At 48.8% G+C, this 23,868-nt stretch overlaps 1 protein-coding gene across 1 annotated transcript in view; it reads right to left on the reverse strand.

The window, feature by feature from the left end:
- Positions 1-2,131: 2,131 nt before the first annotated feature.
- Positions 2,132-23,868, reverse strand: part of TMCO4 (transmembrane and coiled-coil domains 4) — a 28,442-nt gene continuing 6,705 nt past the window's right edge. Inside the window, 11 exon segments of the mRNA XM_070956144.1 lie at positions 2,132-4,734; positions 4,736-5,038; positions 8,841-8,958; positions 9,625-9,742; positions 13,564-13,648; positions 15,491-15,627; positions 17,397-17,561; positions 19,736-19,855; positions 20,249-20,392; positions 20,859-20,956; positions 23,429-23,561. Coding sequence (XP_070812245.1) covers positions 4,696-4,734; positions 4,736-5,038; positions 8,841-8,958; positions 9,625-9,742; positions 13,564-13,648; positions 15,491-15,627; positions 17,397-17,561; positions 19,736-19,855; positions 20,249-20,392; positions 20,859-20,956; positions 23,429-23,561 — 1,460 coding nt within the window. The 3' untranslated portion in view covers positions 2,132-4,695.

Raw genomic sequence — 23,868 nt, forward strand, 5'->3', positions numbered from 1 at the left:
TTAAGAGGGAAGCACAGCGGAGGCCTGTCCTGGCTGTGTTTTTAAACCTCCTGGAGTTACACCCCAATGCAACCTTCCCATCCCTTCTCCCACCTGCAGACCAGCTGCTCGCTGCCCCAGCCTTCCCCTCTGCCGTTTCCCCCAAAACCAGAACCCTGTTTTCCACCTTGGACACAGGAAAGCTTTTCCTCGTTTTCCCCCCAAAAAAACCAGGGTTAGCAACAAGCAAGCCAGGATAATCCATGATTGTGCCACCTGTGCGCTGCTTAATCCTGGCTTTTTTAAAAAAATAATAATAATAATACAGCTGAAATCCCAACGATGTGCAATATTTCCCCTCGCCAGATCTGAGTGTTTTATTACATCCCTTTTTTGGCTGGGCCTGGGAAACGTGCCGTTTCTAACACAAAAGGACCATCGGTCCATCCCCCTACCTTCCTCGCCCTTCACAGCTCTTGGCCAGCTTTCTGCATTATTTTTTTACAAGCTACGGTAACTCATTATGCCCAGCCTGCCTGCCTCTCTGAGCTACAGCGCTGGAAGGAATCTATTGGTGCTATTGCTAAGTGGTCAGACACAGATTAAGAGAGTGGGAAGGGACCTTGGAGGTCATCTAGTCCAACCCCCTTCCCACCCAAGCAGGAACACCCTACACCATTTCTGACAGATGGCAGTCCAGTCTCGTCTTGAAAGCTTCCAGGGATGAAGCTCCTACAACTTCTGAAGGCAACTTCTGTTCCATCGGTTGATTGTTCTGTCAGAAAATTCCTCCTTATTTCCAGATTGAATCTCTCCTTGTTCAGTTTCCATCCATTGTTCCTTGTCTGGCCTTCAGGTGCTTTGGAAATAGTAGATTGACCCCTTCCTCTCTGTGGCAGCCCCTCAAATATTGGAAGACTGTTATCATGTCTCCCCTGGTCCTTCTCTTCACTAGACTAGTCGCTGCCATTATAAGCCATTTAAAATGAAATGGAAATTTCATGGAAATTTAACTCCTGTTCACTACTGAACCCCAAGTAAAGTTAAGCAAAGTTTGTGTCCTTAACATGCCCCCTCCCCAAGTGTGTTTGCTCACATGGACATAGCTGGAAAACGATCAGGGCGAAGCGGGGTCTCCCTCAGTCTCCTTTTAGCCTGATTGCCTTTCGGTAAGTCTTTCGTACGAATTGAAAATGTCAAATTAAAAGAAATTTGTCCCTTTTTATGCCCGCCTGCTGTCTGCTCCGTCTCTCTTGGTCTCCCTGGTTGCAGAAAATAGCCGGTGCCACCAATGCTGCACAGAGCAACTGAATTGCAAGAAAAATGCCCCATTTGCGTTATGATTATTGCTCCCGTTGCCACCACCAGGGCCCTCTCTGCTCTGAGCAGCACCCAAGGGACCTAATAAAATGTGTTTTTTTTTAAAAAAGGGAAGAGGACATGGAAAGTACAAATTAAAACTTAACCTGACAGCAAAGGCCAGCGGAGTCTCTCCTCCTCCGCAGAGAGATAGACAGCCTTTCCCGGGCCGCTTATTCTTAATTTTTTTCCTCTGCTTGGATGAGGACTCAGAACAGCTAAACACTTAGAAATGAAATAATATGATAAGATAAAAATTGCAAATTAACATTGTCTCCACAAAGAGAGGGTGGCTGGTGAAGGCCAGGGCATCTGCCCTCTTGTGGTCAGTAACAGACATGGCAACTGGTGAAGAGATCCAAAAAGGTAAAAGGTAAAGGTTCCCCTTGCATATATGTGTTAGTCGTTCCCGACTCTAGGGGGCGGTGCTCATCTCCGTTTCAAAGCCGAAGAGCCAACGCTGTCCGAAGACGTCTCCGTGGTCAGGTGGCCGGCATGACTCAACGCCAAAGGCGCACGGAACGCTGTTCCCTTCCCACCAAAGGTGGTCCCTATTTTACTACCTGCATTTTTTTTTTACGTGCTTTCAAACTGCTAGGTTGGCAGAAGCTGGGACAAGTCACGGGAGCTCACCCCATTAGGTGGCACTCGGGATTCGAACCGCTGAACTGCCGACCTTTCGATCGACAAGCTCAGTGTCTTAGCCACTGAGCCACCGTGTCCCTGAAGAGATCCAAAGTGAGTCATTATTATGACTTACATGTCGTCTTATAACAACAGACCTTTCAAATGTGTGATATATTAGCAGGCCGTTCAAATACAGATTAACAGAGTTGGAAAGGTCATTTTATAGGTCATCTAGTCCAGACCCCTGCCTAAGCAGGAGACCCTACACCATTTCTGACAGATGGCAGTCCAGTCTCTTCTTGAAAGCTCCCAGAGATGAAGCTCCCACAACTTCCGAAGGCAACTTCTCTTCCATGGGTTGATTGCTCTCACTGTCAGGAATTTCCTCCTTATTTCCAGGTTGAAATTCTCCTTGTTCAGTTTCCATCCATTGTTCCTTGTGTGGCTTTCGGGTGCCTTGGAAAATAGCTTGACCCCCTTCCTCCTCTCTGGGGCAGCCCCTCAAATATTGGAAGACTGCTATCTTGTCTCCCCTGGTCCTTCTCTTCACTAGACCAGCCATGCCCAGTTCCTGCAACTGTTCATTGTATGTTTGAGCCTCCAGTCCCCTCATCATCTCAGTTGCTCTTCTCTGCACTTTTTCTAGAGTCTCAACATCTTTTTTATAGTGTGGTGACCAAAACTGGAAGCAGGATTCTAGGTGTGGTCTTACTAAGGCTTTATAGGGTAGTATTAGTACCTCTCTTGATCTTGATTGTATCCCTCTGTTGATGCAATTTAGGATTGCATTGGCTTTTTTTTTTGCTGCTGGCTCATATTTAGCTGGTTGTCCACTAAGACTCCAAGATCCCTTTCACAGTTACTGCTATTAAGTCTGCTTTCACCCAGTCTGTATGTCTATTTTTGGGTTTTCTTGTCTAAGAGTTTGTTTAGTGACTGTTCGAAGTTACAGCAACACAAAAAAAGTGACTTATGGCCATAGAGCCTTGGTAGTACAGTGGTCGAAAGCACCCTGTTATTAAGACCAGCTGCCTGCAATTACTGCAGGTTCGAATCTCGCCAGGCTCAAGGTTGACTCAGCCTTCCATCCTTTCTAAGGTAGATAAATTGAGGACCCAGTTGTGGGGGCAATAAGCTGACTTTGTATAAATATACAAAAGTATGAAGGCTATTGCTTAACGCATTGTAAGCCGCCCTGAGTCTCCGGAGAAGGGCAGCATATAAATAAATAAATAAAAAAATTCACGCTTATAACCACTGCAGCATTCATCTGTGGCCACATGATCAAACACTTTTGACAAATGACTTGCATTTATGACGGTTGCACTGTCCCCGGGGTGTATGTGTGCACGCCACCCGATCCCCTTTTACGAGGCAAGTCCACGGGGAAGCCAGATTCACTTAACAACCATGTGACTCGCTTAAGAACTGCAGTGATTCACTTAACGTGGCCGTGGCATCGAAGGTCGTAAACTTGATTTGCTCTGCTCTGCTCCCCAGGGCTTGGGAGGGTGGCCGGCGCAGGATCCAAGGACTCCTAAATCCAGAGAGATCCTTCCTTCCTCACCGTCTGGCTCAGGGGGGAGATCGAAACAAGGATTCCTAAATCCAGAGAGATCCTTCCTTTCTCGCCATCTAGCTCAGGGGGGAGATCGAAACAGCTCTTCTTAACATGATCTTAACTTGCTAATCTTTTTTAAAAAAAAAAAAAAGCGGGAGAAGAAAAAAAGCACGAGCTCTGGGGGATGGGGGGACAGGGGGGATTAGCCCTTCCAAGGTTCACTTCCCCCGGACACGATTGGACCACAAAGCCGCCCCTGCTGCCAGTGGAGAATGGGAGCTGTAGTCAGGGACTCGCCGAGCTGAGGTTTCGGAGCGCCTGCTTCTGACGCAAGCCAGAGACGGGGCAGGCAATCAAGAAACAGAGCCTCCATGTTCAGGGGAAGGATACCAGGCCTCGGAGAAAAAGAGTGCAGAGGGAGTTGCTGACTTGTGTCAGTTTTTTTGGAGGTTTCCAGGGTCGTGGGACCAAGCACAAGAGAAAAAAGACACAGTTCTTCTAAACGGCCCTAGTGTTGTGACCCGCCAGCGGCCAGCGGAGCTGGCAGCGGATTCGGACAATGAGGACGTTGGGGAGGAATATGGGCAAGTCCTGGAGTCTGGGAAAGGCTCGGATGAGGGCTCTGCATCGGAGGCAGAGAGGGGGCCAGCGCCGTCTGACAGTTATCAGCTGCCTTTGGAGGCAGACATCAGTGAGGTAGACGAACAACTGGAGCCTGTTCCCAGTGTGCGCATGTGCAGAGTTGCCAGACGAAGGGAACAGCTAAGGAACAAGGGGCGACTCAGGAGTAAAGCCGCAGGTGGACAGTGAATAGCCCCTCCCAGAGGGAATAAAAGAGGAGCGAAAGGGGAGGGGAGTTTGCAGGAGACAATTAGTTCGCTTAATTGGTTCGTGACTCTCCGAAACTCCTTGCCAAGTTTTGATGATATCGGCCTGGCAGCTCTCCAAGCCAGATAAGGTCTGTGACTGTAAATTCACCCTTGAAAGACTTTGCTGGATGTGAATGAGAGGAATTCACAGTCACTTAATAAAAATTATTAATAATAATAATGTCGGGAGAAGGAGTCTGCTTCATGCTCTTGGGAAGCCTAGCTCAGAACATCCGTGCAAAATGCATCTCCTCGGGGTGTCCGGGCACCCCAAGGTCCGCAGAGAAGATTTTGGGAATATCAAGAGGAGGTGAGAATTTCAGGAGGCTGATCCCTTTTTAGATCCCCTTGCTGGAGCAACCGCACATTCCTGTCCAGGAGCGGAGACCGGCTCCCAGCACCAGGAGTCTTCATCACCGTTGAGGCCTTCCCCATCCTCGGGTCCATCCGTGTCAGGTTTGCCCAGCCTACTGGGCCCCTCAGAGGCTGCGCCGTCCGGAGGCATCCCTTGCTTCTCCTCCTCGCTGGGGGGAGAAGGCCCTCCCAGGAGGCCCCCTTGTTCTTGCAGGCCCTGCCTCGTTTTGAGCCCCACGGCCTTCAGGATGGTGTCCATCTGCTTCATGTAGTCCAGGTGGCCATTCACCTGCAAGGGGAGCCAAAGCCGAAGGTCAGACCCTCCTCAATACAAAGAAAACTGTTCTGACCCAGCTCCCCAAAACCCTCTGAAGTTAAATCAATGATTCCTTTATGAGGAGCGCCGGCAACACCGGGAAAACGTTTCTCTCTCACCGTAGGCTAACAGTTATGGCCGGTAGATGATTAGTTGTCTGCCATATCTATTCATCTCCACCCGCTGCCTTTTATCTCCAGAGCTAGAGTGGGGCTTCACTAGTAGTGGTGGCTCTTCCGTCCCAAGGACCGGCCCATAGATTTCCACTGCTCTCCTCTCCTCTGCCTTCTGTGCATCCATGCATCAGGCACTGGACCCAGCTGTTCCTCCTCTTCCTCATCAGCCACCTCCAGACCTGGGGGCTGTAGACTCTCCATCGGAGGGCTGACGGATGTCCCAGGCTCCACTTCTATCTCTATCTCTCTCTCTCTGCCAGCTCCATTCCCTCTTCCCCCTCGGAGCTCTCAGGTTGCCTTGATGCTGATCCTGACTCCCACGCCACCTCCTCCTCCTCTAATTTGGCTGCTGAAGGGGCGGCCGGCCAAGAGGCCACGACACAGACATTCTCCCTGTGGAAGGGACCCCAGCACAGCCAGACGTCTGGTGACCTCATAATCGACGGGGAGCAGCATCTCCCCAAAAGCTCAACTCACAAAGTTATTAATCTCCACCGCCAGGTAGGGCAATCTAAATTTATTCTCTTTAATCAATCCTTCGGATACCAATCGATTGAATTAGGTTAACCTTCATCCACAGATTTCAGGCTACACTGGATCCGAATTGGTCGATTCTTTTTTTTCCCCACAACTGTATTTAAAATTAACTGAACCATACACACAGCTCTGCCGAAAGGCATTTGTCACGCATCCCGGGTGGGATGGCTCCGAATGTGGACGACGGGCAGTTTCTCTCTTTAAAAAAGTTCTTCTGTTTGCCTGCGGAATACAGGGATGCGCTGCCCCTATTTATGGAGGCTCCACTTAGCTCCTGTATTTAAAACGTCTTTGGTTGAATCGGAAGCCCCTTGGCATCTGGAGATGCTGATACTTATCCTGAAATGCCAGAAGGTTTTGGGCTTAGCCGGTTTCCTGATCCTTGGCTTTACCAGACAATCTGCTGCTACAGACCATTCTCCTGCTGTTTTCTTTTAATTTTTAGCAAGACTGGAGCGTTAATTAAAAAAAAAAAACTGTCGAAAGTCCCCCCCCCCCCGTGCCTCCGATCTTCCGATGCCAGCCAATGGAGCTCGAAGGGTGGCAAGAAAAGCAGATGGCTTTGAAATCAATCAAGGTTTAGGAGCAGAAAAAGAATCCTCCGAATTAATATGGGGGGGGGCATAAAGACGTCATTTGGCCCTGGGCTCTGTTTGGGGAACAAGAGGCACCCCTAGAGGCCAACAAGTCGCAAAATGTGCAATGCAAGACTCCCTACCTCCCCACCCCCCCGTTGTTTCTCCTGCCAAGGCCCCTGTTTGGGCGCTCGATCTTGCGATGCAGTCAATGTTTAGAAAGACGTTTCCAATTCTTGTGAGCTTCTCAAAGAGAGAAAGAGAACAATCTTAAAACAGCTTCTGGGAATCCCAAGAGAGAAAGAGACAGAATGAAAGAGAATGAGAGAGAGAAAGAAAGAAAGAGACAGAAAGAAAGAGACAGAATGAGAGAGAGAGAGAGAGAAAAAGAGACAGAGAGGGAATCAGAGAGGGAATCAGAGAGAGAATGAGTGGGAGAGAGAGAGAGAATGAGAGAGAAAAAGTGAGGGGGGGGGAGAGAGAGAGAGTAGGGAGAGTGCCTGAAGGACCCCATCCTGTCACTGGGAGTCCAGGCACTTCAGCAAGCGGCGCGCTGGATTCGTATTAGTGGTCCGCAGAATTTAAAATGATGAACTTGGTGGTCTCTGTGGTCCAAAAGGTTGGGGACCACGTTGTACAAGGCACCACACCCATTTGCACCACTCCGGTGACCCTGAGAACAGAGATAAACCTCCAAGTGGCCTCAACTACTCTCTCTAAAAGGATGCAAATGACCAGCTGTCTGCAAGGGGTATCAATCCTTCCTTTCCCCCCATCCAGTCAGAGCTGAAGAAGCTTCTTGGACGAGAAGCGAAACGTCTTCAAAAGAAAAACCCAGAAAGTCCAATTGCCTCTTGAAAAAAAAAGCACTGTTGGGACAATCAGGACTTGGATGACTTGAGAATCTGCATAGACCAACCTTAAAAAGCCAGGGGGGCTTTTTATCAGGTTCGCCTGATTCGCCAGTTGCGTCCCTTTCTGGATCAGGACTCCTTACGCACAGTCACTCAGGCACTCGTCACTTCCTGCCTGGACTACTGCAATGCTCTCTACATGGGGCTCCCCTTGAGGAGCACCCGGAGGCTCCAACTGGTGCAGAATGCGGCCGCGCAGGGGATTATGGGAGTGAGGGGGCGCTCCCATGTGACACCTCTCCTGCGTGAGCTGCATTGGCTTCCAGTGATCTTCCGGGTGTTGGTTACCACCTTTAAAGCGCTCCATGGCATAGGACCTGAGTATTTGCGGGACCGCCTTCTGCCGCCGATAGCCTCCCACTGACCAGTACGCTCCCACAGAGAGGGACTCCTCAGGGTGCCGTCAGCCAGGCAATGTCGGCTGGCGACCCCCAGGGGGAGGGCCTTCTCTGTGGCAGCTCCTGCCCTCTGGAACGATCTGCCCCCGGAGATACGAAGGATATCGGATCTCCGGGTCTTTCGCCGTGCCCTGAAAACTTTTCTTTTCCATCAAGCAGGGCTGGCGTGAAACCCCCCCCCTTCTTTAGTCTTTTTTAGTTTTTTAGCTTTTAAATTGTCAATGGGTTTTAATTTGAATTGTTTTAAATTTGGGCCAAAGTTATGTAATTCTTTTAATAATTTTAAATTTTGTATTGGTATGTGTTTTAGTTCCGGCTGTGCACCGCCCTGAGTCCACTAGGAGAAGGGCGGTATACAAATTGAATAAAATAAAATAATAAATAAAGGAAGGAAGGAAGGAAGGAAGGAAGGAAGGAAGGAAGGAAGGAAGGAAGAAAGAAAGAAAGAAAGAAAGAAAGAAAGAAAGAAAGAAAGAAAGAAAGAAAGAAAGAAAGAAAGAAAAAAGAAAGAAAGAAAGAAAGAAAGAAATACTCAAAGAGCCATCTGAACCCGTTTCCCACAGAAAAGAAAACACCGGAAGCCACAAAACCCTTCCCAGGCCTGACTATTTCTTGAGCTAGCATATGTAATTGAATTAAACATTCCGTTTTCTTCTGAAACTTTTCTTTTCGTGGATTTATCCATGGTTGGCCTAACTGGGGTTTGAAAAGCTCAATAATTCACGTGCCGGCGGGTGTCGCAGATCGGCTGTTGTGACGCGTATTTTGAGTGACAGAGCCACAGCAGAGGGGTGAAAGAGCCACATGCGGCTCCAGAGCCGCAGGTTGCTGACTCCTGGCATAGACTGTTAGCTTCTGGGAATCCTATTCTGGATGAACTGACACAGGAGAAAAGAAATGTTACTTGGCCGTGAGAAATATTTTCTCACTGCTGTAAAGATGTGAGGACTTCCAACTCCCAGAATTTTAAGTCTCGTTGGGGAATTCTGGGAGTTGAAGTCCACGCATCTTAAAAGCCGCTAAGGCCGAGAAACACGGCATCGTGGCTGCATTCACACCACCTAAAAAAATAAATAAATCCTTGCATCTCTTCAACCACCCCTCAAACCACCGATTGCCCCTTTGTCGATCCCTGAACCTTGCCAGATCTCCGTCATCGCTTCCCGCCGACTTACAACGGAAGACAGATCCACGTTCACCATCCGGCGGTCTTCGAGGCAGACAGGCCGAAGCCCCGCGACGCTCAGCTGAATGGACGCGGTGCGGTAGACATATCTCAACAGCCAGTCGCCCCTGGGGGAGGAAGAATGAGAGAAGGAGGTGTTAAGTCTGGAGCAGTGGTGAAATCCAATTTTTTTTTACTACCGGTTCTGTGGGTGTGGCTTGGTGGGCGTGGCTTGATGGGCGCTGCAGGGGAAGGATGGGGTGGGGGGAACAAATGTAATCTTCCCAAGATTAAATCCTAGCAAAGGGATCTCTTTTTCAAAACCTCAGCTTAAGGCCTGTGGCTACCTCCTGGGAGAGAGTCACAGGAGGAGGGTCAAAATTAAGGAGCCTGAGTGGCGTAGGAGGCTAATGCCTCCTAAGGCAGCATTTAACATCCAGCTGCCTACAATTACTGCGAGTTCGAATCTCCCCAGGCTCGAGGTCGACTCAGCCTTCCATCCTTTCTAAGGTGGGTAAATTGAGGACCCAGTTTGTGGGGGCAATAAGCTGACTTTGTAAAAATATACAAAAGAATGAAGGCTATTGCTTAACGCATTGTAAGCCGCCCTGAGTCTCCGGAGAAGGGCGGCATATAAATCAAATTAAAAATAAAAATAATAAAAAAAAAATTTGAAAAGCAATTTTCCAAGGAAATTAGAAAGTTTCCTCTGAGAGGAAAGAAAACGAAAATAAAAAAAAAAAAGGGGGGGAGTGCGTTTGTGTGTATGCACCACTCTCGGGGACCAACAATACCTGCAGAAGCCATTGATGATCCTGCCTGAAATGACTTTGGTGATCAGTTTCCAGGATTTGGGATCGCCTTCTACGGGGGCCCCCAGCAGCACCACGTCTTCAATGATCCCTGCGCAGTCTGAAAAGAGACCCACCCGAGATCAGCCCCGTGGCATCTCCAAAGGAACCCGCCGAGCTTCAGATCCCCTGCAGGGAACCAGCCAAGAGTGGGATTCAGCCGGTTCAATTTTAATCTGGTTCACCGAACCGGTTGTTCCAAGGACTGGCTGACCCCACCCAGGAAATGGGCCCAATTCCAGCCTCCGGTGCCTGGGGAGGCCATTTTCGCCCTCCTGGAGGCTCCAGGAAAGCCTCCAGAGCCTGGGGAGGGTGAAAATGTCCCCCCTCCACCATGCTGCAGGAGGCCAAGTAGGCCACGCCCCCATGGCCACGCCCCCTCCAGCAACTGGGCAATGGACCGGTTGCTGAAATTTTTCAATCCCACCCCTGGATCCAGTCGTGTCCTTTCGGAGGAAAGCCTGAGATCGAAACCACTAGACAGCTGGGACAGCCCTTTCTCCCTCTTTCTATTGTCCTTGCTTGGAAAGACAATCCAGATGGATTCCTTGAGCCGAGATGGGATCAGCCATGTTAAATGGAATCGGCTGCTTTCTTTTCACGTCCTCGATTTACGGCCACAATGGAGCCCCAACATTTCTGTTCTTGATCCCCAGACACCGGTGGAGTGAATTTCGCCCCGTTTTACAACCGTTCCTGCTGCAGATGTTAAGTGAATCACTGCGGCAGTTCAAAGTTAGTGCCCCAGTCGTTAAATGAATCTGACTTCCCCGTCGACTTTGCGCATCAGAAGGTCGCAGAACATCGGGACACATCAACGGTCATAAATCGGAACCGGTGGCCAAAGTGACGGTCGTAAGCGTGAAAAACAGTCCTAAGTCATTTTTTTTTCAATGCCGTTGTCACCTAGAACGGTCACTAAATGGACTGTTGTAAGTTGAGGACGACCTATACCACAGCTACCCGGCAGAACGAAACTAAAAAGACGAAACTAAAAAGAAAGTCCCAAAGAATCAAATAAAATAAGCTTGCCAGATGCCATTAAGACAGAACGCTAATCCCGGCTGTGCGGAAACTTAAAACAACTGACTTTTCCGCTGTTTTTCGCACATTTATTTCCAGTGGCTGTTTTGTTACTATTTTTCATTTGCTCTTGTGCTCAGCTTCCTTCCCGCAGGAGGAAATTTCTGTCTTTGACGGGCCATTGAAACAGAACCCAAGAGGTTCAACTCCGAATTTGTAGGCCACGCGTCGCAATGATCCTGGAATCACTTACACATCATCGTCATCATCTCCTTTTAATGACCCCATCTTCCCTTGCGGAGGTGGAGTCTGGGCAACTGAATGGAGCGAGCAGTGTGTGTTTTACTGGCCGGATGCTCTTCCTGTTGCCAATACGGAGTTTTGTTCGGCAGATATATTCTCACTGTGGCCAGAGAAAGGAATATCTGCCTCTACCTAGGATCGGAACTCACAGCCCTCCTGATCGTGAGGCGAGAGCTCCCACCTCTAGGCCACTGCACTGCTTTATCCTGGAATCACTAAACGCTGCGAATTAATTAATTAATTAGATCCGTGCGGATCTGGATGGGGAGAAACAAGTTCAGACTCAACCCCTCCAAGACCGAGTGGCTGTGGCTTCCGGCGTCCCGGTATAGTCAGCTGGTCCCATCACTGACAATTGGGGATGAGATCTTGCTCCCCACAGAGAGGGCCCGCAGCTTGGGTGTCCTCCTGGATTCACGGTTATCTTTAGAAGATCATTTGACGGCCGTGGCCAGGGGTGCCTTTTATCAGGTTCGCCTGATCCGCCAGTTGCGTCCCTTTCTGGATCGGGACACCTTGTGCACGGTCACTCATGCCCTAGTCGCCTCCCATATGGACTACTGTAATGCTCTCTACATGGGGCTCCCCTTGAAGAGCCCCCGGAGGCTCCAACTGGTCCAGAATGTAGCCGCGCGGGTGATTATGGGCGCAGCTCGTTGCGCCCATGTAACACCTCTCCTACACGAGCTGCACTGGCTCCCGGTGGTCTTCCAGGTGCGATTCAAAGTGTTAGTCATAACCTTTAAAGCGCCCCATGGCTTAGGGCCTGGGTATCTACGAGACTGTCTTTTGCCACCAATAGCCTCCCACCGACCAGTTCGTTCTCACAGGGAGGGACTACTCAGGGTACCGTCAGTCAAATTATGCCGACTGGCGACTCCCAGGGGGACGGCCTTCTCTGTGAGGGCTCCAACCCTTTGGAATGAACTCCCCCCTGAGATACGAAATATCCCTGATCTCCGTGCTTTCCGCCGTGCCCTCAAGACCCTGATGTCCCAACAGGCGGGGCTAAACATATGAACATGTGAATGTTTTTAAAATGTTATCTAATTTTAGGTTCTATTTAATTGGGCCAAACTATGTTATAATAATAATTTTAATTAGCAATTTTATGATGTTTGTGTATCTATATTTTTCTTGACTGTACACCACCTTGAGTCCTACGGGACAAAGGCGGTATAGAAATATAATAAATAAATAAATAAATAAATAAATTACTCTGGAACCATGACGGTAAGTGTCGGGATAGGAAAGATATCCCCCCCCTCCCTTCTTCTCTGATAGAGAGAAGAGAACTGGCTACCAAGGCAACAATCCAGGGTTAGAAAGCCAAATACTGTCTCTCTCTCTCTCTCTGAAATCTGCTGGGGGAAAACTGCCTCCTGAAGATTTGACCTACAAAGTTCCCTCCCTCAGTAGGAGAAAAATGAGGACAGTCATCGCAACGGTGACAAATTTTTAGTTAGGCAAGGAAGATGGAAATTGTTGTGTTTGCAAGAAGCCAGAAGGCTGAACCACCTCTGACATCCCCACGGCATCGCTAAAGCAATTCTAAGGACTTCATTCCTTCCCTTTTTTTGCCAGCCATGAAGAAGGGTGTGGGGTGTGTGGGGAGAAGGAGGCATCGTTAATACCCGGATCTCAGCTTATAAGGATGACAGATGGTGGATCAAGAATGGGGGATATTTTAAGGAAAAGAGAACAGGCTGGAGGTCATGCCCGGCGTCGGAGCCTGAATCTGGAGGAGGGAAGACGAGTTGGAACTGGAGCTGACAGAGATTGAGGAGGCAGCTTTGTTGGCTTCGGAGGAAAATGGGGAACTTTCAGGATTAGGACAGATTATAGACAGGGAGGAAGACAGCAAGATGAACATGAGAGACAGAACTCAGGCGAGGAGCAAGGACCACCCCCTCCTGATCCGAGAGCAGGGAGAGTGGAGAGAAGGCGAGAACAGCACAAACTGAACAAGCTACTCGGGAGAAGTGTGCCCCGCTCATCTTCACAAGGCACACCTGGGGAATGAGACTTAAGAAGACACTGTGGGGAGGGGCATTTGTCGGGAACAAACACTCCTGAAATGTTGAGTGCTGACGTTTGAATTTCCCAAGAGTCCTTGCATTCTTTCTGTCTTTCTGGACTAATTACCTGGCTCTTTTGCTTCCTGAACTCCTTGATTTGCACTGCTGGATTTATTACTGTGCAGCGGTGATGTACACAGCGTTGGGCTGGACTATTTGCAGCCAGAGGCTGCTTGAGGTGCGTGGGAGGGTTTGTCATCACTTTGCTCTGGGACCGGCCAGAAACGTGGGAGCGTTTGGGGAAATTCGGAGCAATAAAAGGGGCGGTTTGAACTGCCAGCTGTTTGTGTTATCTCTGTGCCGTGCTCCAGGTCGTCACACAGGAGAGGAAATTCGTAGGATGATCAAAAGGGTTCCTGGGGAGATCTGGGAACTTCAGCAAGCTGAAATCGATTTGGTCGTCCACACCGAGAGGCTGTAGGGGGTCAGTTTCAGAGCAGGAACCCCAAAACAGAAGACGGGAGGGGAGCTGTCCTACCTTTCTCCTTGGCCATCTCCTGCAGGCAGAAGTAGATCACTCTAGCACCAAGACTGAACCCAACCAGGGTCACCGGCCGCTTGCCCTACGAGAGGAGGGGGACAGAAGAAAAATGAGAAGAAATCTCTTGTTTTGTTTTGTTTTTAAAAACAGGTATCTGACACGAATAAGCAAACAAACAGCTATCACAGGGGTATCAAACTCAAGGCCCGCGGGCCAAATCCAGCCTGCGCAGTGCTTAGATCTGGCCCGCAGAGCAGCCCCTGGAAACAGCAAAGGACCGGTCCCCGGTGCCTTTGCCAGTGAAAATGGAGCTTGGGAGAGCTGTGCAGCACTCTGGGCTCCATTTTCTCTGGCAGAGGGCTGCAGGAGGCTCTCAGGCCTAAAAATGGGGCCCGGGGGTGTATGTGCCCCCGCCCTGGCAGAGGTGGTATTCAGCAGGTTCTGACGAACCAGTAGTGGAAATTTTGAGTAGTTCGGAGAACCGGCAAATATATCTGGCTGGCCCTGCCCCCCTCTATTCTCTGCCTCCCAAGTCCCAGCTGATTGGGAGGAAATGGGGATTTTGCAATATCCTTTCCCCAGGAGTGGGGTGGGAATGGGGATTTTGCAATATCCTTTCCCCTGAAGTGGGGTGGGAATTGAGATTTTGCAGTATCCTTCCCCTGCCGCGCCCACCAAGCCACGCCACGCTACGCCCACCAAACCACACCCACAAAACCAGTAGTTAAAAAAAATTGAATTTCCACCACTGCCAGGCTCTTTTCGCTGGCAGAGGGCTAGCAAAACAAACTAAAAACGAAACGAAAGGAGAAATGTTTCCCCTTTTGTATTTGAACATCCAAGGAGGGACAGGAAAGGAGAAAGGGAGAGGGGAAAGACAAAGAAAAGAAAAAGAAGGGAAGAGGGGAAGAGGGCAAGGCAGAGAAAAGAAGGGAAGAAGGGAAGGACGCAGAACGGAGAATGAAGAGAGAAGGAAAAAGCAGAGAAGAGAAGAGAAGAGAAGGGAAGGGAAGGGAAGGGAAGGGAAGGGAAGAAACGAAGGAGATTATAATGAGAGGGAGGGAGGGGTCGGAGGGAAGTGCCCCCAACACGAGTGATGTCAAGCTGGCCACCCTGGCCATCGCCCCCAATCCCCCCCCCCCGAAGTTCAACCACAACCCTGATACGGCCCTCAATGAAATCGAGTTTGACACCCCTGAACTATCATGTCTCTAGTCCTCATTTTGGGAGATTGCAAGCCGAGGTTCCCTAGGATGCGGATGGTGAGAACACGAGACGGCCACCCCAAGAGTTACCCTGCGGTTAAGTTGGCTGCTAGATAAAAGCAAGAACTGGAGGCCGAGAAGTGGCTTATTTGCTTTCGGGCTTTCATCCGAAATGAGGCAGCCCTTTTCTTAATTGTGTTTGTTTTTTTTTTCCACCCACGGTAACAGTGAGCGGGGCGGGGGGGTGGGGGGGGGTAGGGGGGAATGATACGGCAGGTGGGGGAGTCTCAGTCTCAACACCTCCTGACTGGGAATTCTCTGGCTTTGGAAACTTTTCTGCCCCAAGTGTGGATTTCTACAAACAGGAAGGCAGACTCTGTGTTACGGCTGCCTTTCCTGAAATAACGATAAAAGAGATTAATGCGGATGATATGCCTTTTAAAGAAACCTTGTCAAGCAGACCTCGGCCACTTTTAAGTTGGGTGGACTTCAACTCCCAGAATTCCCCAGCTTATAAGGTTTACACCAAGGTTGGAGTGGGGGTGGGGCAGCGGTAGGTTTCACATTTCATTGCTATTGGTTCTCCCCGCGCGCGCTTCCCACACACATCTTCCGTGCATGCACTTTGCTTGCTCGCGTGCCTTCCGATCTCTTGCTACCGTCCGAACCGGCTGAATACCACCTCTTGGGAGGTGGGGGGCAGACTTTCTTCAGCCTACCTGCTGCCGGCTGAGAAGTATCTGCGCCAAGTGTTTTCCGACCTCCGTGGAGCGATGGAGACACACGCCCCAGGGGTTGTCGATCACACCAGCTACCGCCAGCAGAGAAGCAGGCCAGGTGAGGGCTGTCACGATCCCTGGGAGGAGGCAGAGCAAACGGGATGGGTGAAAAAAAAAAATCAGAAAAACGCCTGGGGGATCCGACGTAGCCTTGTGGAGCTGCGGGATTTCAGCTGCCGTCATCCCCAAGGGCTTAAATTCACTTGGAGGGGTGGGGGGAGAGCCAGTGTGCCCTCTTAGCAACAAAAACATAAAGGTAGAACCAGATTCATCCTCCGACAGGAGATGGAAGAGATGGTCCTTCTATGTCTCTAGTTTAATGAAAAGTGTTCTGTCCCCGTCTCACACACGCACACAAACAGACAGCCGGGGGTTAAATAAACTGGCAGACAACCAATTCTTCCGATAAGAAGCTTGGCAGCAACCCAGTAGCTGCTTGCCAAAAACTTTACTCACAAACAAAATACACACAGTCAAGAATTGTCCAGTTCGTAAAATAAATCCAAGGCCGATAATGTTGTTTCCAAAGATGCAATGTGACTCGATAGTAGTTAGTTTTGTTCGTCACAGAGTCTGAATGGCCATCTCACCCCCTTTTATACCCTGTGGGGTGTGATCCAGTGACTCAGCTTAATCTCTGGCATGCCTTTTCTTCTGTTGCGCGCGCTTATCTCAGTGATGCTGCTGAGGATCCAGCCAAGAGTCATTTCCCTCATCACTGTCCACCTGTGGCTGCGTGGACGTGCTTGGCTCCGGCCCTATCTCTTGCCCTTCGGCAGACACTGAAGGCATTGCCAGAGAGGAGGGTCCTGGAGAGGGAGGCCTTGCCAACTCCTCTCCTTCACTCTCGGAGTCCTCTCCTGCCGATGACACAGGCTCAGGTAACGGAGCCACAACAAAAAGAAGGACTAGGGATTACATGATAATCCCTAGTCCTTCTAGGGAGGGAGTCAAGATATTCTCCAAAGCAGGACAAGAAGCAAAGGGTGGAAACTAATCAAGGAGAGAAGCAACCTAGAACTAAGGAGAAATTTCCTGACAGTGGGAATAATGAATCAGTGGAACAACTTGCCTCCAGAAGTTGTGAATGCTCCAACACTGGAAGTTTTTAAGAAGATGTTGGATAACCATTTCTCTGAAGTGGTGTAGGGTTTCCTGCGTGAGCAGGGGGTTGGACTAGAAGACCTCCAAGGTCCCATCCGACTGTGTTATTGTCAGACCTGGAAGCCATCCTTTTCGTTGGCTCTTCAGGCCTGCCACATTTACTACTGTGGGAAACTGGGAGGGGGGATTATATGGAGCTGGGGAAATACATAGCCAAAATAACATTCCTTTCTCAGAGAGTCAAGGACATCTTGCCCTGCACCTGGAAGGCTGGAACTGGGAGGCATCTCCAGTTGGGACAGTGCTTTGATTGGACCATGTGATGGACATGTGGGTGTAGGGGAAGGGACCTGAACTTTCCTTTGGGTGGGGAAACCCTGGAATCTTTCAGATTCGGGTTTCTCCAGATGTGCCAATATGACATCTCTAATAAAATGGAACTTTGAGGAAACTCAAGCCTCGGAATTTTCATTTGTTGGGGGTGTTACTGGGAACCCTGACAGTTATTCTATTCTGTTTTTTTGGAGTTGCCAAGAAAACTACCTGAATAGGTTGGTGAAGTCGTAGAACATAGAATAACAGAGTCGGAAAAGGACTTTGGAGGTCTTCTAGTCCAACCCCCTGCTCGGGCAGGAGAACCTATACCATTTCAGCCAAGTCCCCCCAAGCTGAGCTCAGCTAGAAAGAACCACGTTGTTTCTCCATCCCGAAACAAGGGCCCCTCAGCCCCTCACTCACTCACCCGCCAAGACGGTGTACTTCAGGGCTTCCTGAGCGGCCATGTTGACCAACCCATTCCACAAGGCATCCAAGGTGCTGCCCAGCTCCAGCAGGTACTTAGACTCCCAGGCTAAGCAGTATTGCTCCTTGGACTGTAAGAGGCTGCTCCAGGGAGCCGTGAAACTGCCTGCCGAGGGACAAAGGACGGAGACAAAGGTGTGAGGACAGCGTGCAAAGAGGGCCTCTCACCACTGAGCCTCAGGTGTGGCTCCTGGTCCTCTTAAGGGCAGTGCGGTGCCTTGAGTGGGCCATCCTGAGCCCTCAAAAGGAGTCAAAAGGAGCATTCTTAACATAAGCAGAAAGACATGTGTGTGTGTGTCTGTGTGTGTGTGTGTGTGTGAGAGAGAGAGAGATGGAGGAGGGGGAGAGAGGGGGAGAGAGAGAGGGAACAAATTCTTGCCACAGGATGTCAGCTGTCCTGTTATACTTTGGTTATTTTTCTTCCCAAAAGTATAACTTTATTAAATACACTAACTTGGCACAGAAGAAGCAAAACCAGCTCTGGAGTTTACCCGCGCGAAAGTACACCTAGTTAAACTTGATTTTCCCCTTTGGCCATCCCTCTGAGTTCATTGCGTCATCCAATTACATACGCTCCTTGTTATGAGAACGGACTGCATCGTTCGAACACCTGCGCGGTGTGGCCTTGGAGGTTGGCAGCAGGGTCTCAGATGGGGTCTGGGCAGTCCATTCCTCCTCCCAGCCAAACATTCCAGCCACCCCCTCCCTCCCTGAGTGTTGTCAAGCTGGGAGTGAAGAAGCAACTACGTGAACGAGCGAATCATCCTTGACGCAGGAGTTATAATCCAGGAGAAGGATCCAGTTCCTCGACTTACAAACAGAACCAAGCTCAAAATTTCTGTGGCCAAGCAAGACATTTGTTCAGTGAGTTTTCCCCCCTTTTACGACCTTCCTTGCCGCTGTTGTTAAGTGAATCTCTGCAGTTGTTAAATTGGTTCCCCTTGGACTTTGCTCATGAGAAGGTCGCAAAAGGGGATCACCCTGCAACCGTCATAAATATGAACCGTCATAAATATGCCGAGGGTCTGAACGTTGATCCATGACCACGGGGGATGCTGCAACGGTCGTAAGTGTGAGAAACGGTCCCAAGTCCCTTTTTTTCGTTGTAAATTCGGTCACTAAATAAACAGTTGTAAGTCGAGGACTTACCTGTATCTCTGGAACAGCCAAGTGTTCACTAAAAGGTTTAAATATCTCTACTTCCCATCAGAGAGAAAGACAATTTTTCAGGAGACGCTGCGGTTAACCCTGGGGCCAAGGGAATGAAAGCTATCCTCCTTTCCTATTGTTTTGACCCAGCTCCCCAAACACGACAAACCCTCTGAAGTGAACTCAAAAGATTCCTTTATTAGGAGGGCCGGCAGCCTCGGCAAAAAGTTTCTCTCTCACCTCAGGCTAACAAGTCTGTCTGGCCAGAAGATGAATAGTTGTCTGCCACATCTATTCATCTCCGGCCCCTGCCTTTTATCCCCCGAACTAAGGTGGGGCTTCGTTAGCAGTATTGGCTCTTCCGTCCCAAGGACCGGCCCATAGATTTCCACTGTTCTCCTCTCCTCTGCCTTCTGCACATTGGCACGTCAGGCACTGGACCCAGCTGTTCCTCCTCTTCCCCATCAGCTGCCTCCAGACCTGGGGGCTATTGACTTTCCATCTGAGGGCTGATGGACAGCCCAGGCTCCGCCTCTTTCTCTCTCTCTCTCTCTGACAGCTTCATTCCCTCTTCCCCCTCGGAGCTCTCAGGTTGCCTAGATGCCGACCCTGACTCCCACTCCTCCTCCTCCTCTGATTCGGCTGCTGGAGGGTTGGCATCTGACAGGCCACGACACCTGTCTTTAAAATAATTCTCTCCGCTGCCAGACACTGAGGGCATTCACACCCTTGCATCTCACCCAAGAGAAAATTTCCTATACCTCGGGAGGCATTGACCTCAGATCAGGAAAACAAAACGGTGCGAAAGTTAAACAGGAATGCTTGTAAAACAAAACAAAGGCGAATTGTTTTATAGACAGGTGTGTTAGAGAGCAGCGGCTGAGGTCAAGTGAGGAAAATGGACCCGCAGCAAAAGGGGGGGGGGAATCAAATTTGCTATCAAGGCAAGGCCTCCTTGGTGAGCGAGGAGCTCAGAATATTTAGGAATGTTTAGAAAGGGAAAACTTTTCTGAACGTAAAACTGCCCCATATTCACCAACATAGGAACAGGACAACGAGATAATTAAAAAAAAAAAATTGGGCATGTTTTGGTACCCACCGTATTTTGGGCTGCGGATGGGAAGCCCTTACCGTATTTCCCCGGAGAAAGCCAGCCGGTGATGGCAATGGTGATATGGAGTTGCTTCACTTCGGTTAAGGGAAGGAATTCAAATTCTTCGATAGCCCCCACACGCTTTTTCATCTTGTACCCTAACGGAGCAAGAGGGCCCACAAATATAAAGTTAATAATTTTCTTTTATCTGCCTGTTATCTTATAGCAATAGCAATAGCCCTTAGACTTATATACCGCTTCACAGTGCTTCACAGCCCTCTCTAAGTGGTTTACAGAGTAAACCTATCGCCCCCAACAATCTGGGTCCTCATTTTACCCACCTCGGAAGGATGGAAGGCTGAGTCAACCTTGAGCCTGGTGAGATTCGAACTACTAAATTGCAGTCAGCCGGCAGTCAGCAGAAATAGCCCGCAATACTGCACTCTAACCACTGCGCCACTGTGGCTCTTATCCCGAAAATCAAAGGAGCCAGAGAGACTTCTGCACCGTAACACTGGAGGTTTTTTTCCTCCTCATCCCGTGAGCCTTACCCACGAGTCCTGCTCCAGCGGCTCCGAAGAGAGAACCGATAATGGCCACTCCGGCTGCCGACCCCAAGGCCGTGGCCCCAGCGGTCCCAATGATGGCCGCTGCTCCAGTAGCCACCAAGGGAGCTGCCAATCCCCCGGTCAGGCCTAAACAGAAAACAACAGGATTTTCAGTTCCCAAAACGGGCAAAACAAACCAGATTTGGACCATTTCTCACACATACGACCATTGCAGCATCCCCCTGGTCACGTGATCCAAATTCAGACTCTCAACAACTGGCATGTACTTATGATGGTTGCAGAGTCCTGGGGTTATGTGATCCCCTTTTGCAACCTCCTGACAAGCAAGGTCAATGAGAAGCCAAATTCACTTAACAACCATGTTACTAATTTAAGAACCACAGCGATTCGCTTAACAAGCGGGGCAGGAAAGGTCGTAAAATGGGGCCAGACTCCCCTTAATAACTGTCTCGCTTAGCGACAGAAATTTGGGGCTCCATTATGGTCATTAAGTCGAGGGCTACCAGTCCAAATCTCCTCATCCTGATTGCTGGGGAACAGATGCGGCCAGAATCTGCCGTTTGGGGAAGGAGAGTCCGAAGAATTTGCTTACCGATGACCGTCCCACCGCCTACAGTCGCTAGGCCAATCAGCAGGTACCGCTTCAGCCTCTTCCTCCTCTCCTTCTTCTTCCGCTTGCCTTCGTCCGATCTTGGGGACGAGAGGAAGAAGAAAGAAAAAAAAATGACTTTCTTTCCTATCAGCAAACAGACCATAACTAACTGTTGTGGCCCGTCAGCGGCCTGTGGGGATTGTAGCTGATTCTGACAGTGAGGAGGCTGGTGTGGTGCAGCTCCAGCAGCCTGTGCAGCTGGCGCTCGAGTCAGACCATGAGGAGGCTGGAGAAGATGTGGTGCCAGAGGCGGGGATTCAGCCAGGGCCTTCAGAACCTCCAGAAGCTCCTTTAAGTGAAGAGGACGAAGAGGAGGAGCCTCTTCTCGATGCACAGGCGCGCAGAGCGGCCAAAAGGCAGGAGTGGCTCCTCAGGAGGAGATGTCCTCAAGAGTAAGGATTGGGGCTAATTGGCCACTCCCTTAGCCTATTTAAGGAGGAACGCCGACTGAAGCAATTTGCAGGGAACAACTTTAGTTCATTCTCCTTCGCGTCTGGATTCTCTGCAAATTGCTTCTGGGCTTTCTGCCAACCTTAGTAAGATTGTGGATTACTTTATCTTTGGTTTCTTGTAGGGTGTTAAGAAAGTTTATTAACAGCCTCCTCTCTGCACTCCCTCCTAGCACTGATGACATTACCTAGTATGGTAATGAAACATCTGCCAGAAAACAAGCAAGATCAGAGAGCACCGAGGACTCCATAGTCCTCCTCCTCCTCCTCCTCCTCCTCCTCTCTGCATACTCCACTCCCTTCTAACACTGATGAAGTTACCTAGTTTGGTAATGAAACGCCTGCAAGAAATCAAGCAAGCTCAGAGAGTACTGAGGACCCCGACAAAATTAACTGCCTCCCTCTACCTCACATGGCACCAAAGAGGTTACACTTTTGTTCACAAAAGTGAAAATGGACACATCAGAAATGAAATCCGACACACAAAGCAACTTACCTCTCAGATAGCTCCTATTTCCTAAGTAGCTTGTAGGACAAAAACAGCAAATATGAAAATACAGCAAGCAGGCAGTTCAGGAGAGCTGCGTTTCAGAAACAGTGTGATAAAGTGGATTGCTTTAGTTCACACCTAGCATTTTTTTTTTAAAAAAGAAGTCCTACAAATTTCAATAAGACAAAAGCTGGACGGGCTCAAAGGACTACAAAAGCCAGAGACAATTCCCCACTTTTTTTTTTTTAAATCCTTTCTTCCTCTCTTCTAGGGACTAGGGGAGGCAGGATAGCAGCGTTCCAATATCTCAGGGGCTGCAACAAAGAAGAGGGGGTCAAGCTATTCTCCAAAGCACCTGAAGGCAGAACAAGAAGCAATGGATGCAAACTAATCAAGGAGAGAAGCAACCTAGAACTAAGGAGAAATTTCCTGACAGTGGGGACAATTAATCCGTGGAACAACTTGCCTCCAGAAGTTGTGAATGCTCCAACACTGGAAGTTTTTAAGATGATGTTGGATAATCATTTGTCTGAAGTGGTGTAGGGTTTCCTGCCTAAGCAGGGGGTTGGACTAGAAGACTTCCAAAGTCCCGTCCAACTCTATTCTATTCTATTCTATTCTATTCTATTCTATTCTATTCTATTCTATTCTATTCTATTCTATTCTATTCTACTCTACTCTATTCTATTCCTATTTCCTAGTTCTAATCTATTCATTCCATTCCATATTTTCTATTCTACTCTACTCTACTCTACTCTAATTTTCTTCATTCCATTCCATATTTTCTATTCTATTCTATTCTATTCTATTCTATTCTATTCTATTCTGTTCTGTTCTGTTCTGTTCTGTTCTGTTCTGTTCTGTTCTTTTCATTCCATATTTTCTATTCTATTCTGTTCTATTCATTCCATATTTTCTATTCTATTCTATTCTCTTCATTCCATTCCATATTTTCTATCCTATTCCTATTCCTATTCCTATTCCTATTCCTATTCCTATTCTATTCTATTCTATTCTATTCTATTCTATTCTATTCTATTCTATTCTATTCTATTCCATTCCATTCCATTCCATTCCATTCCATTCCATTCCATTCCATTCCATTCCATTCCATTCTATTCTATTCTATTCTTTGGTTGCAGACAGCTTTCAAATAAAACAGGCAAGGAAAGGATTAACACAGGGAGCTGTTTTAATCGTTTTCTTGTAACGCATGGCCAGGCGGAAGATGCCTTTGACTGCATTTGGCTTATTTCCCTTAGCTCTTGGTTGGAAAAAAAAAAAAGAGTTCCAACTGGAAACAGCTACATTTCTTTTCCGTTTCCTTGGGGAAAAACCAGCTTTGAAACCCGGGAGAAAGGGAAGAAAAGGGATCCAGAGGAGAATGCCACCTTTCGCCCTTGAGATCCGAGTCCCTTTTTAAAAAGCAGCAGCTCTTTTTATCTGCCCTGATTAGAATATCTGCAGAAACCAAATATTTAAAACACAGCCATGTTTTCTTTTTCCCCTCCCCTAGCTGGATGGTATAGATTATTTTTGTGGCGGCCCCAAAAAGCCAAGGTGAAACATACTCTGATTCCGCCTCTTTTTCCTCCTTCAGACATTCAAGGAGATAGTCCTCTGCGTCTTCCAGTTCTGCCAAGGGGATCTCCAACAACCCGGCCATGTGGGACAGAAGCACCCGCATGCGAGCATCGTAGTAGCCTAGACAAACAGGGCAAGAAGAGGGAACATTTAAGCAAAAAAAAAAAAAAAGGGCAAAAATACTAATCTTGCAAAGCGTCTTCTCCGGTAATATTGTATTGCAAACTAGGGCATACAAAACCTTGGCTAGACCAATTCTCGAATACAGCTCGTCTGCCTGGAACCCGCATTGTATATCGGACATTAATACAATTGAGCGAGCCCAGAGGTATTTCACGAGAAGAGTCCTCCACTCCTCTGCTCACAACAGAATCCCTTATGCCAACCAGGCTTGAAATTGTGGCCTTGGACAACCTAGAACCGTGAT

This window comes from Pituophis catenifer, unplaced genomic scaffold, assembly GCF_029215685.1.
Source record: "Pituophis catenifer annectens isolate HBS135680 unplaced genomic scaffold, rPitCat1.0.hap2 SCAF_18, whole genome shotgun sequence".
Lineage (NCBI taxonomy): Eukaryota > Metazoa > Chordata > Lepidosauria > Squamata > Colubridae > Pituophis > Pituophis catenifer.